The 19,354-nt window shown below is 38.4% G+C and overlaps 1 protein-coding gene across 1 annotated transcript in view; it reads right to left on the reverse strand.

The window, feature by feature from the left end:
- mocos (molybdenum cofactor sulfurase) overlaps window positions 1–19,354 on the reverse strand; it is a 247,958-nt gene that overhangs the window by 108,647 nt on the left and 119,957 nt on the right. Inside the window, exon 4 of the mRNA XM_088601448.1 lies at window positions 3,108–3,767. Within this exon, the coding sequence (XP_088457574.1) occupies window positions 3,108–3,767 (660 nt within the window). The remainder of the gene's footprint in view (window positions 1–3,107; window positions 3,768–19,354) is intronic.

Raw genomic sequence — 19,354 nt, forward strand, 5'->3', positions numbered from 1 at the left:
CTATTGAGCAGGAAGAGCCACATCACGTCACAATTCGTGGGAACTCTTGCTCTCGCAAGACCAGGGACTTGGTAAAAGAGAAGAGAGAAAACCCGTTTCAGCTGTGAAGCTCACACCTGAAGAAGGCTTCACAGACGAAACGTGGTGTTTTCTCTCTTCTCTTTTCAACATGGACTTAACCTATTACTTGTTCCTTTGCAAACTGTATCATTGTTTAGTTTGGGAATTGTAAGGTCTCAGACTGCAAGTCCCTGCAACGAATTGTTAATAAGGCAGGAAACATAATTGGAGCCTCCCTTCCGTCCACTCAGGACATATACCACAACCGCTGCACACACAAGGCCTCCAGTATTGTGGACGATCCCTCCCATCCCTCCTGCAACCTCTTTGCCCTCCTACCATCTGGTAACAGGTATCGCAGTATATGGGCCAGCTCCACCAGACTCCATAACAGCTGTTTTCCACAGGCTGTCAGGCTCCTCAACACCCTGGTACCTACTGCACCTACTCTAAATCTGGAAACTTAGTTCTTTTTTACCTAATGTCAGGCATACTGTCTGATGTATTATTTGCACAATTCTTTGCACAATCCTGTAAAGTTAATTGCACTATGCACATTGCACTTTATGTACCCTGTACCCTGTCAGAAATTGCTATGTTGAAATTGTCTATACCATTGTCTTATCAGTGTCTTGTCTGTATTCGCACCGTAGACCTGAAGAACGATATCTTGCTCCTCTGTATACTTGTATATTGCTGGACTGACAAATAAACCTGAACTTGAACTTGAAATATGAAAAATGATAAAAGACATCAAAGCTAAAACATTAAGAATAAACCTAATTTTCTCTTGTGTAATGTTTAACTTGAATCTTGGGTAGCATTTCTAAACATTATCTAATTATCCACACACATTAACAATAGTTTAATTTATATCTATGAGACAGTATTATTTGAATTACACGTCAGTTATAACAAGACAACCAGACAGCAACACAGTTTGGATTCTTCTGATAATGCTGAAAAGATATAAAATTTTAAGCTACATCAATTCCATAAATAAATCCTCATTCCCAGGGTCTACTTAATCATTTCATTTTATATCAACATTATGTAACATCCCTCGAGGGACTGCTTCATCCAAAAACAGTTAAGATTTCTAAATTAATGATTTTTGGAAGACAGTATTACGGGTGAAATTAATGCTGACGACTCTTCAGAATCTCATAAATTATGAAGCTTAAGTAACTCACAACTAGATATTTTAAATGGAAAGATAAATCATGAAAACAAGCAATGAAATCAAACCCTAATCAAACTGAATGAAAAGCTTAGACAGTGTTCTGAAAAAGACATGTGCCCACCTTAATCAAAAGCAAATATGCTCCTATGGGTTTGTTCAAACTGTGAGACTGCAGCTTCTGTTTTGGGCCATATGTTCACACAGGCTTAACCAACTGTTTCTGGACATGTGGTATAGTACATTACTGGCGTGTACTATACTTATACAGTTTGTTTGTGTGTGTAAGGCGGACTTGGGATATGCAGGTGTTGTAAACTCTTCCATAGTAAGAAGGATTTTATTTTAACACTGTCAAAAGGAGGAGTACATACAATAATTTCTTTATAGTATATTAAAATCTAATGTGTACTCATAAAATTACCATTTGATTTTGAATGTACTATACATTAAATAGGCTGCATAGATGTACTGGGAAAATTATAATTAAAGTTACAAACAGCAGTGCCTCATGTGACAGAAAAAGTGTACACAACATGTGCACATCCAGGAAAACAACACCTAATTTTCTCGAGCATGTTAATGTTGATGTAAAAACAGTGGAAGAGTTACAAATGAGATGAGGTCAGTTCATCTAGTCCATTTGGTGCCTTGCTCTGAGATAGGAGAATCTCTTTTAACAAGCAAATCTTTTTAACTATTTACTGTTAAAAGCATATATTTAATTAACCACTTTTGTAATCTGCACATTCTTCTCCCACTGTTTAATTCATTGATAACATGAACAAGTTTTTTTTTAAATTTCCTTAGTGTTACATTGTTTTCTGTGACAAATTAACAGAAGCAAATAAAGCTACTTAATTTTTTTTGTGTTACTTAATTTTTCTGTATATTGGATAAGAAGTATAAGCTTCACGTGGACTACTGTGAGAGTGTATCTGTGTACTTTTTACATTTTAATTAAAATGCAAATAGGCAAAAATAGAACTTCTGAAATCAAGCCAAAACATAATGTTGTGAATTAATGATGACAGCATTATGTTGCAAGACCAAGGCTTTCATTGATTGTTTGAAAGGAAAGCTGATACAGGAGGTCAGCAGCTCTGTAGAGGTGAGCTGGGTAACCTTCACATGACAAAATTTCTGGAATACCATATAGAAGCCACATCTCCATCTCTTTTGCCTCTACTAGATCCCAAGGAAGCAATAACAAAACTTTGCATAGTATAAGCTCTTAGGCACTGATTTAATCATTCTGTATATGTGATAAATACAGTGCCCGCTTGAGGGCCTATTGCAATTAATGTTGCTAACAATGCTGCTCCAAACAAAACAACAAGAGATACATTTCTTAACCGACAGATGTTACCTGGTAAGCAACCTTTACATACGTTTGTTACAATAAAAAAAAATGAAAATATAACAGAGGAATACTTAAAGGCTCAAGAAAATTACACTCCCTGATTGGCAGTAAGGATAAATGTGTGATATGTACTGTAGGTGACAACTCCTGTAACATTTGATGATATCTCTATCTATAAGCACGGTAACCAAGCAACTGCAGATCCCCTGGACATCTTGTTTATTGGTCTAACTTGAGCCTGCAACCCATATAAAGAAAGGGACCCACTGAGAACCTACAGCCTTCAGATGTGTTTTGATTTTGTCTGCTGAAAGCCACAGATACTGTATTTGTGTGTAGCATTAAAATTTGACTCTGGGAGAGACGTTTGTAGCATGTTGATCGTGTTGCAGTATACATTTAAAACAGCAAGTCCTTATGTTCACATGGTCACCATAAGTCAGATTTAATGGTTTTACCTGCATGCTTAATTACTTTATCTTAAAAATAAATTAATGGTCTTACCTGCTTGCTACAGAGGTATGTGGCACAAAGTAGTCTTGGCCTGCCAGGTAGGCAGATGCTGTCCCACCTCCAAAGTATCTCTTCTTTAGGATCCCTATGCTATCATTGCGTATGAGCAGGGCTCCTAAACCAGTGGGGAAACCAAATAGCTTATAGAATGAAATGGGAACAAAGTCAGCTGGATGGACCTGTAGATTCAGTGGAGAACAACTCACAAAGCAAGCTGCATCCAGCAGAACAAACCAATGGCCTGCTGTTTTGCATGAAGGATACAGCTTCTGAGACTGGATCCCTTTTACATAACTCAAAGGATACTTCTTTCCAGAGAAATTACTCTGGGCAGGGTAGCAGAAGAGGTGAGGATTCTGAGAGACCTTTCCATTTGGTACCTGCCCAGTGTTCATCGATTCTTCACTTTGAGTCATTTCAATCTCCTCTGGTTGAACAGGAACACTTGTTACTCCAAGTGGAGATGTCACTCCCCTGATCCCCACCACAGAGGTGTGGTTGTCTGTCAGGTAACAGAAGAGACTCCCTGTGTCTGTTTGACTGGCGGGCTTCCAAGGAAACATCTCTGAAACTAATTTAAGAGCTGCGGTGCATCCAGAAGTGAAAATCACTGAGTACTCGTCAGGGTTAGTGTTGAAGTGCTGCAGTATTCTGTAGGAGAAAACAAAGGAAAGTAGGATGCAACTGTGAAACTACATCGGTCCATTATTATACACCTCAATGATCTAATTTCACACCTCTGGAAAATATATTTATTCTAATACTTAATGTAACATGTAGCACTCCCAATTCTATGGCAGAAAACTTAAGCGTGTTTGCAATTTCTCCACAGTTTACCAGTCTCAAGGTTTATCATAGTTTGTATCAGATTTAAGGAAATCTCTCTTTGCTTTGCACTGCTTGTACCATGTACCATGATTTTACCGTGTTTTGCCATGATACATCAAAGTAAATATTTAGAAGGATGGACCTAAATTTTCTCTCCCTATTGTGAATAGTTTACATGTGGAACATTTCCATGGAATCAGGACAGCCTAATCACTATAATAGCATGTTCTAAGAGGTGTTTGCAGGGAGAACAATTTGCATATTTATATATCTTTCCTAATTAAATTAAAGTTTTCTGACTCTTGCTCAGTTTCCATATTTTGCTGTTTTAAAGCTTGCAGTCATGATGCTTTGAAGCAGCAAATAATATTTGTTATATACATAACCTACTCCACACATTCAAAACAAAATAATATGTAAATAGAAAATTAGTTTGAAAGAAAATGGAAAAGCTGTGATTACAAACCCTTTGCTTTTACAAACCTAAATTAATTTAGGGACACAATGTTACCACAAAATTAGTTCAATGGCCTATGTGTGCAATAATAGCAATTCACATTATTTCACAATCAGTATACATATCTGATTAATAAAATGTCGACCCTTTTATTTGCTGAGGGAGTTTTCCGCCACCATTATTACAGCCGTTTACATTCAACCTCAAGCCTGTGTGGAATCAGCACACAGCAAACTCCACAACATTATCTGCAAGCATGAAAACTCCCACCCAGAATGCGGTCTCAATTGTAGTCAGGGACTTCAACCACTGCAATCTGAGGAAGGTAGTGCAAAAATACATTCACAATGTACCGACAAGAGGAGGCAATATTCTGGACCACTGCTACACAACAATAAAAGGAGCATACAAAGCGCTTCCCAAACTGAGTTTCGGTAAGTCGGACCACATCGCTCTCCTGTTGCTTCCTGGGTACAAACAGAATCTGAAGACCTCCCCCGTTACGAACAGGTCAGTGCATTGTTGGTCTGAGGAGGCAGAAAGCAGGTTAATAGACTGCTTTGATTGTACAGACTGGGATGCATTCAGAGCTCCCGACACAGATTGAAATGAGTATATGGATGCGGTCACTAGCTATATTAAATACTGCACCGACATTTGTGTACCAGAAAAGAAAATTAGGACATTTCCCAATCAGAAACCGTGGTTCAACAACGACATTTGAAATAAAATAAAAGATAGATCCACCGCGTTTAAATTGGGGGACAAAGAGCTGTAGAGGGAATCATGGTATGCATTAGAGAAAGCCATAAAACGCACTAAACTGAACTACAGTGTGCGGCTTGAAACGCAGTGCGTTGACACCTGGAGGCTGTGGCAGGGATTACAGTCAATCACAGGCTACAAGGGCTGCAGCCAGGAGATCAACACGAACAACACATTCCTGCCGGACGAGCTGAACCATTTCTATGCCCGCTTTAATGCTCTGAACACGAACACTGCTGAGAAGACCCAAAGTGTACAGGGCGAGTTTGTTCTGAAACTCTCAGAGCAGGACTTGCAGAAGACTCTGAGTAGGGTGAAAATCCGCAAGGCTGCAGGGCCTGATGGGATACCACCCTGTGTCCTTAGGACACGTGCAGCCCAGTTGACCACAGTGTTTATGGACATCTTTAACTCCTCCGTCACAGTCCATTGTTCCCACTTGCTTAAAAAAACCCACTATTGTTCCACTACCCAAAACGGCAAAAGTGACGTGCCTGAACAATTACCGCCCAGTTTTATTAACATCTGCGGTGATGAAATGCTTGGAGAAGCTGGTGTTGTCACACATCAACTCCTCAATCACAGAGTCCCTGGACACCTTGCAGTTCTCCTACCAGAACAACAGATCAGTTGATGATGTTGTCTCCCTGGCTCTACATACAGTCTTGGAACACCTGGACACTAAGAACTCGTACTGTATGTGAGAATGCTGTTTGTGGACTACAGTTCAGCATTCAATTCCATCATACCCAGTCAACTAGTGAAAAAGCTCAGGGGATTAGGTCTGTGCAACTCTGTCTGCAACTGGCTGCTGGACTTCCTAATCGAGAGACCAGGTGGTGCGGATAGGTAATAAAACATCAACACCACTCACCCTGAGCACTGGCACCCCACAAGTCTGCTGTCTGAGTCCAAGGTTATACTCCCTGTTCACTCACGACTGCACAGCAAGACACAACAACAACTGCATCATTATGTTTGCTGAAGACACCACTATAATAGGCCTGATCAGCGATGATGATGAGTCCACTTACAGGACTTACAAGTCGTACAGCTGTTTAGGTGGTGTCATAGCAATAACCTGGACTTGAATGTAAATGACACAAAAGAGCTAATAGTGGACTTTTGGATACACAGGCCACACACTCACAGCCCACTCAGTATTGATGGAACAGAAGTGGAAACAGTCATCAGCTTTAGGTTTTTGGGAATTTACATTTCTAATGATCTAACCTGGACTGTGCACATGGACTCTATCTTGAAGAAGGCTCAGCAGCGCCTTTATTTCTTGAGGTGCCTCAAATGATGGTGGATGCCAGTACCTGTTTTGGTGAACTTCTACCGCTGCACCATCGAGAGCATCTTCACCAACTGGATCACCGTGTGGTACGGCAACACCTCTTCTCGAGAAAGAAAAGCACTGCAGAGAATTGTGAATGTGGTCCAGAAGATCATCGGCTGTGGTCTCACAGAGATTAAACAGCACTATGAGGATTGCTGCCATGGTAGAATTCTGGCCCTCACAGAGGACAGTCACCACCCCGGGCATGAGCTCTTCACCCCTCTGCCCTCAGGCAAGAGATACAAAAGCGTACGGACACTTACCACTAGATTCTTCAATAGCTTCTATCTACAAGCAGTGCGATTGGCGAACACATTTAGCCATGATCCTCGGACCACACCTACACCATCTACCTCATTATGATTTCTTATTTATTGCACATCTCCAGTCATTGTTTACATGTCTGCATTGTTTACATTCAAACTGTTTACTTGTTTGCTTATACATTGTCTACTGTTCGTATATTGTCTTGATGCACTGTCTGCACTTTGTGTTTTTACACTTGCTTAAACAATCAAGATACTTTCTGTAAGTTAGAATTCCATTGTACCAGTACATGTACCGGTTACATATGGCAATAAAGTTCAAGTTCAAGTTCTGTCTCTGCCTGTAAGGACTACCTGTTGGTTAATTTCAAGCAAAAATTCATCCATGAAGACTAAGGAGCTTTCAAAGTTTAGGGATAAAGTTATGAAAAGGCACAGATCAGAAGAAGAGCTTAAAAAGAGTTTTAGGACCCACAATATCTCAATTCTGAGCATGGTTAAGATCCACACTGCATCGATCATGCTGTCCCTGCAAACTGAAGTACTGGGCAAGGAGGAAAACCGTATTAGGAATGAGACCAGTGGCATCTTTGAAAGTGTTGCAGAGTTGGTATTAAAAAAAAGCAATGGAGATGTCTATGGGTCAACTGCATCTTGGTCATTCCACAAAAGGGAAAAGTATAAAACTAAAAAAATATGCAGTGTATATGCATCAGATCCCATAGGGTTCTAGTTGCATTAATGCAAATAGATGATTCTGCATACATATAGCAAAACATTATTTTTTACCTTTCAGTTGGACAGTGATCCAAAGTAGAAGGCCAAAACCACAATGGAAATGTTAAAGAATATGAAAGTGAAAGTCCTTTTTCCTTCCTGAAAGTGAGAGCCCCCGTCCAGTCTTGACTTGAATCCTATTGAGAATTAATATAAAGTCTATAGAAAGACTTGAAAAGTGCTGTCCATAAGCTATCCCCCAGCAAGTTCTTTGAGCAAATCTTCCAAGAATAAAGTTGGTAGAGACTTAGCCAAAAAGACTTGCATCTGTAATTGCTGCTAAAAATGCATCAACCAAATACTGACTTGATGAGTCTTGAATTTTTATGCAATCAACAGATTTTATGCTTTTCCCATTAGAATTTTCTAATGATGTATATTGTAATTTTACATTTGCAATGAAAGACTGTGTTTGTAGTTACACAAAATAACTTCATTGAAAGGGTGTGCTTTACTTTTTTATTAAAAATGCCATTCACTGAAAGAGAAATGCAGAGCTCTGTGTGATTCTGTCTGATTTTATTTTTAATAAAATCAGTATTACAGTGTTGTATTCCTTTTGTTTTGCTTATTAAAATGACAAGTACAACTTAACCTTATTCAGCTTATTATTACAACTCGTTGTCTCAGAAAGCTTTATAATAATAAACAACCAAACATATTATCAACTTACACAGCCATATCACAACTTTAAAAACACAAAAAAGAACAAGGAAAAGCCATCATAAGACTGACTGTGTTATACTTTCCTCTTAGCATGAACTGCAAGAAAAAAGGTGGGATTATTAAACAGATGTGACAACATCTGTTCTCTGAAATGTCACAGCTATCTGTTTTCTCATAAGTGGGGTGAAACAGAAGAGAAGATATCAAAGGAATATACAATGATCTGAAGTTAAAATCCATCAAAGCTAAGTAATTCGCTTTCTTATTGGCATTTCTGTCTTGAGTTGAAACAAAACAAGCTGTATGTCAATGCTTCACATGATTTCAACAGCAATACCTCAAATTAATCACATAAGATACGACTGAACTCAACGTCAGACAAAAAAGAAACACCACTGAGTATGGAAGAATGTAATATACAGTTCTGCTTATATATAGCGCCAATGCTTGTTAATAAGACAGAATTAAGTGTTGCTGTGCTTTCCCAAATGAGGCATCATCTCTCTGTTCATCTCTGTGGTGCAGCCACAGAGAAACTATTCATGCAGGCTGATTTAAAGATGTTTTCTTTTGATAAGGGACAGCTCCCAAAGGGGGATGCACTTAGCTAAGCCTGGCTATCATGATCAATGGTCATCCATTGGCGCCTATCTGTCTAGGGAGTGCCAGATGGACATCTGGACTGCATTCCTAAGTGTCAGGAGTAAGTGACTCATATCTCACCTTGATCAACCCATCAGGACTGGTAGGGCCGAGTAACCCACGTGGGACTCTGATGCCCAGGAAACTTTCAGCCAATGAATGAGCTGAAGGTCCTCCAGGTAAAAACAGGCAACACAGAGAGCCTGTAGTGGACTTTTCTGAAAAGGAGAATTCTAAGGAGAATTCCAGGGCAGGACGGCCCAGGAGCAGAAAGGCTCCCAAGGGCAGGACATTCTCGCAGCGCGCCACCTAACCATCCTGAGACTCCACGGACAACCACGGAACGGCCAGTGTGTCCGAGTGCCAGAACTTTCCTCTGTTCTAAGAGTCTAGAGCGGAGGTTGCCAGAAAGTAACCCGAGGATCCACCCGAGGTTAGCATCAGCAGCAAGCCTCGTGAACAGGTCGGAACTGTGGACAGCTGAATCAGTATTCAGAACTAGCGCTTCATCAGGAACGAACCGGTTCTCTTCCTGACTTGCTGGGACCCACAGTCATCTTTTCTCCTGTGCACAAACTTTGCTAGTTAAAGCCAACACTAACTAGCGAGTCTTCAGAGAGCATCAGCAGCGCACCGTCGCAAGCCGCACAGCACAGCCTGGCACCGAGCCAGAGAGAGCGGATTGGACAGCAACAAGCCTGCAACTATTTCTTTGTGCCCGCAGGAGATCTGAATCCCCAGAGATTGGATGAGTATTCAACTTCACTGCATTACAGCTCGAGAATTCAATTATTATCCCAACCAGTTAATATCAATTTTATTCCGAGTGTACTTGTTTCGAGTATCTAGTGTAGAAGTTATAACCAAGTTCATTTACGAAACGGTCTAAATGAATGATATACTGAACGTATGTCCCCTTGATATATGTAACTCTTTGTCACTGATTGAATATATACCTTTTGTATTCTGATAACACTCTCAATAAGATCTGTTAGGTTTACATGCATATTCTATGTATTCATAAATGTATCCTCGTGTATTAGTACCTGTGTGTGTGCGTTGTTTGAGTTATATTGCATGGTTGGATTCTAAAGCCATTAAAAGAATCATTTCTTGATTTACTGCTACAATTAATAATTGTCCCAGTAAATGCCCAAACCCTACAGAACTGGTGCCTTCAGAGAGCACACTACAGCACCCTCCAAAGATAATGGGACTATGGTTCTCAGATTCCTCATTTTACATTTTTGGACAACAATGCATTATTCAAGACAGTTGATTCCAGGGAATTCTGTTTTGTTTTGGAAAAACATCTCCTACATCATAAACTCTGTCAGCCCACATCAAATGATAACTCAATAGGATTATTGCACGAAAAATATAACAAGATTATTAGAAAGCCTTCAATTACAGGTGCTTTCTTGATGTTAGTTCGAACGGATTGTATAATGTTTTCTATAAGGAGCGGGAGCTATCTGATTTTGTCACATAGATAATATATCTAATATTAGATTCATATTTAGTAATTGTAGTCAAGCACATGATTTACTTCTGACCAGATATTTGATACCTGGTCTATACATTCAACTGGGCACTCCAGTACAAACATTTATAATTTGCTTTTCAGTGAAGCAGTTGCATTTGTACAATATCAAGTTCAAGTTCAAGTTCACTTCAATACAAGTGTAAGTTCACAATATAAGTTCACAACAATATAATATATAGTTACAGCTAGGGTTGGTCAACATCTAGCTAGTGTCTCAATATTAGCAATTCTTGGTGGCTTCAATGTAAGAAAGGAACTGAGGTATTTGCTGAGGTCGGGTGAGTCTGAGACACACACACACAGGCTATCCAAACAGACTTAGAGAGAAGAGAGAAGAAGGAAGGATCCGATGATGAACAAAAAGTCACAAAAAAAGATAAAAAAAGAGTGCCAGGCGAGAGTTCCTGGTTTGGATCAACCGTAAAGACCAGATCCTAGTTCAGATTCATTGCAGAATTCACACAGACATAGACCTCCAAACATTCATACCAGGGACAATTTTCCCAGAAGCCATTTAACCTACTGGTATGACTGTGGAAGAAACCAGAGCACCCAGAGGAAACCCACAAGAACACATGGAGAACACAGCATATGCAAACTCCATGCAAATAGCACCGTAGGTTCAAAATTGAACCTAGGACCCCAGCCCACAAGGCAGCTAACCGCTGTTCCACCATGCCATTGGGATGGTGCTCCCTGCTCCCGTCTCCTACTACTCCTCTGTCCCAGCTTTTGTTCTCCTATGCTACATTACCTTTGCTTACTGCCCTGTCTTTCTCACACCTGAAGAAGGCTCCACATCTGAAATGTTGTGTTTTCTTTCTTCTCTTTTCTGCATGGAATAAACCCATTACTTGTTCTTTTGCAGCCTACACATGCTACCCACCTTAACTACTTCTGTCTAAAAAAGTACTATATAAGTGTAAGCCATTTTTATTATTATTAAATTGAGCTAATGTTGTTAAGGGCAGAGCAATGTGGTCGGGCAAGTACCTTCAGAAAGACTACGCATCAGGTAGGCCACATAACATGCAATTGTCACGCCCTCTGTAGCCAGAGGTCGCTCCTTCTCTGTCCTGTCCCTAGTTTCTGGTCTGCGGTCCTTCCGGTCCCTCTCTTTCCCTTGGGCTATATATTTCCGGGACTTGCACTCTGTTATGGCTCAGCATTGACGTTCGAAAGTCCTGAGACCCACCTAGCACCAGGTTGCCCCATGTCCGCTACCTGAGGGCACAGGTTTCTATATGGCATTTCTGAACTCTTTGCACTACGAGCCTGCTACGCATATGGGTCTTGTTCCGCTCTCCTGCTGCCCTCGGGTAGTCCCTTTGGACGTCCGTGACAGCAATCTGGCTGTTTGCAGCATCATTATCTCATCATAATGAAATACCAGAACACATTGTTTCAAATATTAATTTGTGTTAATCACTCGCTCCTGTTAACATCTTTAATCACTTTCCACTTGCCTTACAGCCATGTTGTCTTGTATTTATAACATTTCCATGCTAGGGTGTTAACTTTTTAACTTTAATATAGGAATCTAATCAGCATAAAAGGGCAAAATGATCAATCTGAATGCAATATCTCAGAAAGAAGTGTCCTGCCATTTTTCCGTATGTATAGAGAAAACAGATGTGTTCTCATTAATACGCAATCACAATTAACTGAATAAAAACAAAAGATGCCATTGCTTTTCAAAACACATCAACATGTCAGCCAGCTCTTAATTGCCCAACAATTGTTAACAAAAAAGATACAAACCTTAACATACTTAGATGCTATTGAGTCTCAAGAAAATTAAACAACAATGTTAAATGACATATGAATGATGATGAATTAAACAGCCAAACCAAAGCATGATTACATGTGTGCTGTCACATTATCAGTTTGAGTGAATCTACAACTTCTTAAGATGCAACTAGGCCATTAAAGCATAAAGATTATGAACAGGCAAATAATCAATAAAAATGAAATAATTCTCTAGTTTCTTCTTAGTTTTGTTGTAAATGTTTACCCTAGATGTTTCCTTGATGGTGTCATTTAATTCCTTGATAGGTTTGCAAAGAAAGTTTTCTAAGCAACCAGAACAGACTTAGTGGTAAACTCCTAAAAATGTTTTTCTTCATTGTCTAATCAAGCTGTGGAAAACAAATGTAATACTCTTACATTCACCTTCTATTCTCCTGCTAAGCTCTTTTCTACTTGGAATGTTTGGCAAATCCTACTATGTAGAGCACAACTGAAGATTACAGACTGAGTGTACAGTGTTGGGTGCAGTTATTAATATATCTTATTGTACGTGGTTTGATACAAGGGAGCAATCAGTGTTTTTTTAGTGTAATTCTGAGGTTTCTATTTCCACTCAAAACACCTGAAACCATGTGAATTCCTCACTGAATAACAGCAAAATGAAGACAAAGAGAAAAAAAACCTTCCCTGAAATGCTTTTCATAAATACAGTATACTAGTTAATTACATTTACAAAACACAGCAGTAAATAATAATGAAAATGTATGTTTAAAAGTGAAACAATAAAGCTAAGTGGAAACATGTGAGTTTCAATATTATTTTCGAAGCACAGTACTAGCTAGAAGATAGGGATATGTCCATTTTAAAGAAAAATATTTGCATGTGTATGATACACACAATTATGATATCATACACATCCTCTGAAATCTTGCAATGTATATATATCCCAATAATAAGCCCTGGTTGGCCAAATCTCTCAAGTCAGCTCTTAATTGGAATAAAATCACTTTCAATCAAGGTGATGCTGTTCTGTTTAAGGAAGCACAAAAGAATGTCAATAGAGAGATTAAGAAGGCTAAATGTAGGTATAAAGGTAAAGTGAGGGAAGCAGTGTGCAAGGGTAACTCACGCTCTGCATGGAAGGGTATTAGGTCTATGGTGGGAATGCACAAGAATGGAGGCAGCAGTATTAACACAGGTGGTAAATCAGATGCTGACTTTGCAGATGATCTGAATCAATTTTATTTTCGGTTTAACACACTAATTTTTCTGATTAAATTAGTGCCTGCAGAGGCAGGATCTCTGATTGTGCAATTAGAATTGATGAGGTTTGTAAATGGTTCAGTCAGATTAAAAAGAAGAAGAGTCAGTTGGGGAAAGAGTATTGAAAAGGTGTGCTAGACAGCTGTGTGGCATCTTTTCTTTCATTTTCCAAATGTCATTAACCAAACAAAAGATTCCTAAGGTGTGGAAAGAATCAGTTGTCGTCCCAGTAGCTAAAGTCAAATCTTCCAGTTCACTCAATGTTTACATACCAGTAGCCCTCACCTCTCTGGTTATGAAAAGTTTTGAACAGATTATGAAAAAGGAGATTGTGGTCAAAGTAACCTCACCTACTGGCAACTAAGCTATTGTCAAGCTTTGGTCTTGATCTAAATCTCGTCAGCTGGGTTACTGATTTCCTAACAGACAAAACTCAGAGGGTGAGAGTCAAGAATGTTTTATCCAACAAAAAGCATTCTCCTACTGAGTCCCCCCAAGGATGTGTATTGTCTCCCTTACTCTTTGTTCAATACACAAATGATTGCAAGAGCTAGCACCTCTCAAGATACATAATCAAATTTGCAGATTACTTTTTCATTGTTAGCCTGCTGCAAGGAAACAAGTGGAGCCACGGCCCAATCATTGAAGCATTTGCCACCTGGTGTGAACAAAACTTCCTCACGCTAAATGTGTCCAAGACCAAAGACAATAATTTATAGACAATAAAAACAAGCAATTCAAAATGAGCGAGGTACGCTGCGGTATAATGCGGTGGGCGTGTCACATCATAACGTGTCATATCGCGTCAAACCACATTTTACCGCATACAAATTGGATTATGTTAATAGTATCTGGGATCAACTTTTAAAACCGCCAGGTGGAGCTAATAAAGCTTAACCTCTCATGTAGAGCATTTGAGCTGTCACCAGAAAACACCCAGTTTTGAATCCCGATCACTGCTGAAGGACAATCTTCCTTTGTCGATGTTAATGAAATGATGTTAATCATTAAACATTAAAAAGTTGGTATAATTTATAAAAGCAAGATTGCTCAGTTGGACAAAAGTACACAACCTACCATTTTTATCATAAATATTTTAATTATGCAGAAATGTGTTATGCATCAAAGTCTTTACCGAAGATATTACTAATAGTATTAATAATGAATGACCTAGGACAAGCTGTGAGCTCAAAGTATTACCCTGGTCCACTTTCTTTGTAACCGTCTTTGTAAACAAAAGACTATTTTTTCATTGACAAAAAGTAACACCACAGCATTTCGTTGATCCGATCATGTATTCGTTTCCAATCATACAAAGTAAATTTTAAGAATCTCCGATTCACCTTTCACCTTTCACCTTTTTTGTATTTATTTAATTCCACTCAATAGTTATATTAACAGAGATAAGCTCTCTATTAAAGCTCAGATCAAAGATCAAACACAGATCAAACAGCAATATCTCAAACACTGGGACTGATCTGTGATGTGGTTGAGTGTGAATTGTGGTGCTCTAGCAGGCTAGCTGGTGTCTGTGTGGTTCGGGGCGGCTGACTGTGCCGAAAAATAAATAGAACCGGTTTAACAACTCTTAAGCATACTGTAGTTTTTGTTAACACAACTTTATTAGTGAAAAGACCACAGGCACTTTTCCTCCCCCCTACATTCTCAGAGTAGAATAGGCATACTTTCCAATGAAAGACAGTCCCCCTTCTCCCCATGGACAGACAGACAAATGTTTTCACTGCCTATTATCTGACTAGCTATTCAGAGGGAAAGGCATGCTCATTAGATAATGCGATTCCATATTATATTCCCTATTAATCAAATTCTAAAAGTATGCTTTTGTTTACTCCGATAACAAGCGTATTCGCAGAGAAGGTTAAAACATTATCACTTTTCACAAAGTATGTAAACTTAATATGGTCAGAAGGAGCATGTAAAAACGTTTCTGAACTAACCACATGTAAGACTTTGATGCTTAAAATGTTTAGGAAGAAAATGGAATAATGGTGTGTATTTTTTCATTAAACTACCAATACCAGCCATTTACAGTTTACATGATATGTTTATGTTCCTAAATTAATATTGTTTATGATCATCAGACGCATTATGCTCCTCTCCCTTTTATGCTCAGCTACTAAAATTTCCCTTTAGTTGTAAAATTCAATATAAATATTCAAGGGGATTAAAACGTGCACAGTAAAGACATTAAATAATTACATCTTTCACTACTGACCAATGCACCAAGAGTGTCCCTGTCGGTCATTTTGGCCAGCCAATCACATACCGTGGTATTACGTAGGTAGTTGCGTGCAGTACAGGTTTGTATTGCGCACTTTGAATGGCTGCATCTGTACACTCCCACCCTAACCTACATTGGGGGAGATTCAGTGGAGCTAATGGAACAATACAAGACCTTGGCGACTGTTCTCGATTCCAGGCTTAATTCAGAAGCCAATACTGACATGATACTGAGAAAAGGTCAACAGCGTCTGTTTTTTTTAAGGAAGCTTAAGTATTTTAAGGTCAATGATTCATTGTTGGTTTTGTTCTATCGGCCCTTCCTTAAATCTGTTCTATCTTTTGCCCTGATCTGCTGGTTTGGCACCCTGAATCTGAGAGGCAAGAACAAATTGGGTAGTCTTGTTAAAATATGTAATTGCTGCTGATATTCCAGCCCTCTCCTCCATCTATTATCATTCACGTGTTTTGCTGAAAGCAAAATCCATTTGTGACGATCCTTCACACCCCTTGTTTAATAATTTCCAGTTACTCCCATCAGAACACAGATACAGTACATAACTCCCAACTCCAAAAACAACAGATTTAAGTTCTCATTCATACCTGTAGCCATATCATTACTTAACCTTGGCCTTCTATGTAAATATGTATGTATATTGTTGTTCCTGTTGTTTTATTTTCTTCTGTCCATCTGTACACCAACACTGCTGCTGTAAAACAACCTTCCCCTCCCCCGGGGATAATAAAGACTCACTCTCACAAATGGCCTTACTACCTAAAAGATTGGGTTGTTGACTTCAATGACCTATTCAAATCATCATATAAAGTTCAAATAATTTTAAATTGTTCTACTTCATTTGTATAATTATTTCAACGGTTCATTACCCAGTATGTACTAGATATAGATAATATAAAAATGAAATAGAAATAATTACTGTGTGTGCAACATCATACAACACTAATATATGAATGCATGAGAAAAACACTGTTGAAAGCTAAGGTTTATTTTCTGTTTCCAGTTCCAGGGCTTTTTCTTATTTAAATTATATATTCCATATATTTAAAAACATTTTGTCTTCACATTGCAATAATTTATCATGTTGAATTTAAATGTAAATTAATGTAAATCTAGCCCTGAGCTTACCAAGTTTGCAATTTTCTTCCAGAAGACCTTCTTCATAATCAGTAATTGTAACCCACATTCTAAACTCTATATAAGTGTTTATGTACCTATAATGTCTTTTACTGCAATAGCCAAATTAGTGTGAATGTTGTTGTAACATGCCTAACGACTCCATAAAGGTATTACATTGTACCACACTAATGACTGTATTCTTTTTATTTAACATATGTTTGTAATACCAGTAATACTCATCATTCCATTTCAGCATGGTATGATGATAAAACAAGAACACTACTAGCACAAACCATATTTTTTAAAACAGTGTTGATAAAGGTTTCCTTGAGAATGTAAAGTGTCAATTGATATCAGCCATTACTGGCTTATTGGTTTAATTTGGCCATTATTGCTCTCTAAAGGCCAAAAATATCAGTAATTAAACTGAATTTTCCTAAAGTATTCTGCAATTTTTTTACAATTGCATTTAATTCACAAGAAGTGTAGTGGACAACTGTGGGTATTGGGAAGAATTTAATATAACACTAATTAAGTATTCTAGTTTTTCCTTAAACCCCTGGCGATTTTAATTGATAAAAGCTGCTTGGGTGTACTATTTCAAATGAAACTGATTGAAATAGTAATAACCTGATAATGACTTTCAGATTTAAATCATTTTATAATGATGCTAGGACCTATGATATTTAATTTACCTCAACAAGATCCTTTAGGTTTAAATTACATAATAATTTTCTAGAGGTTTGAAATGAAATCTTTTTTTGCACTTTAGCACTCTAGCCATTAATACACTATACTACAAAGCTATTAATATTACAAAGAAGCGTCTGCATATTGCAGCACTCTAAACGTGTTACAATGGAAAAGTAAAATGAATCCTAAAAGCTCTTAACTAGAAAGTTTTAGTGAAATTCTTTGAAAACAGGAAAAGTTTCTGGCACATATTTGAAGCTATGAACACTTGTTCCAGTTTAAATTGAATTGTTTAAACTAATTTAACTTAGAAAAATATTTTAAAAGGACATGTATTGAATTTGCAGAAATGTGTAGACTGGTCACCTCATTCTCAATCTGAAGGTTTTTTGTATAATAATAAAATTACTTATTAATTACTAAAAGTGATGGAAATTATCAGGACTTTTGCAAATCACACTGAAATAAAACTAATACTACTCCGTTACATGGATTATAAGCTTATCAAAACAAAATGCAAGAAATCATGTTCCACAATAAATATTTTTAATCAAATATCCCTTCTGTTTATCAAGAAGAGCAGGATATAGGGTTCTCTGGGAATTCTGTCACACAATATTAGCGATCAATTTATGTGTTTTTCTTTTCTTTTGCCAAATGACATATATAAATGTTACGAAAGTCTACTCTATATGATAAATGCTTTTCAGTGAAATAACCTATTGCTAGGTGCAAAAAAGTCCATGCTCTTTGCAGGTGCTCTGTTGCTGGGCCAATTAGCAAGGAACTTAACAATATATTAACATTTCTTCTTAAACACATATGGTAAGTAGGGGCTTACTAATGGCACAAGTAGCTGTGAAGAGTGCACTCTGAGCCCTACAGACCAGACTTTGCTGGCCCAGTTCTGGGCTCTGTCATCAGCTGACCAGGAATCCCCAGGTGCTGATACACAATTTCTTGCCAGACTTAGACAGGAGTGAACTGGTCCATGGGACTCACAGTTTATAAAACAACAATAGGAGCACTGTCCTCATGCCCCCTGTGCTCATACAAGGATTGCCGCAGTGAGTCAAGTTGATAAATAATTAGTGATTCCAAACTGGAGGCTAACACAAATATAAGTAACTGCTCATTTGCATTCATCTATTCATTGTCAAAAAGATACTTATTCTGTCAAGTGTCACAGAAAATCAAAGCCTATACAGGAAGCAAAGGGCACAAGGTGGGTCTATGCCCAACTTGAGAAGCCAATCCTTCACCGGGCACAGGCACAAGCCTCAGCAAAGGGACAATTTAAAGACAACTGAAATAGCCAACATGTATTCAGGAGGTGGACGGAAAATGGAATTCCCAGAGTAAACCTAAAGACTTGAGGAGAACAAATTCCACACAAACCATGCCCCAGACTTGAATCAAATGCAAGATCCAAGAGCTGTGAGGCGGCAGTGCTAACTGTCATGCCACTCTACTGCCCCTGGCAATTTCAATTTAAATAAAAATAGTGTATCTATTTCTCTCTCTCTATATATATACTTTCTTTATGGGAGAGCAGCGCTATCTCAGAACTCAAGAAGACACGGGTATTAAAAGCTTAAAGCTGATATGAAATCCTCTGAAGTTACTTCTGTTAGATGAAGTGTCATTCATAGATAAGAAGTCAATTGTGAAGTACTTAAATTCCTTTTATGCTATCTTTAAATATTTGGTAGCAAACCCTTTTAATTTCAGACTTCCCCTCTGTTTCAATTATACACCAGCTACTCCACTACAGGCAGCTCGGTGGCGCAGTAGTTAGTTTAGCTGTCTCACAGATCAACGGCCATGGATTCAACTCCTGGGGTACTATCAATGTGGAGTTTTTCCCA

Source organism: Lepisosteus platostomus, chromosome 12, assembly GCF_059453375.1.
Source record: "Lepisosteus platostomus isolate fLepPlt1 chromosome 12, fLepPlt1.hap1, whole genome shotgun sequence".
NCBI classification, from domain to species: domain Eukaryota; kingdom Metazoa; phylum Chordata; class Actinopteri; order Semionotiformes; family Lepisosteidae; genus Lepisosteus; species Lepisosteus platostomus.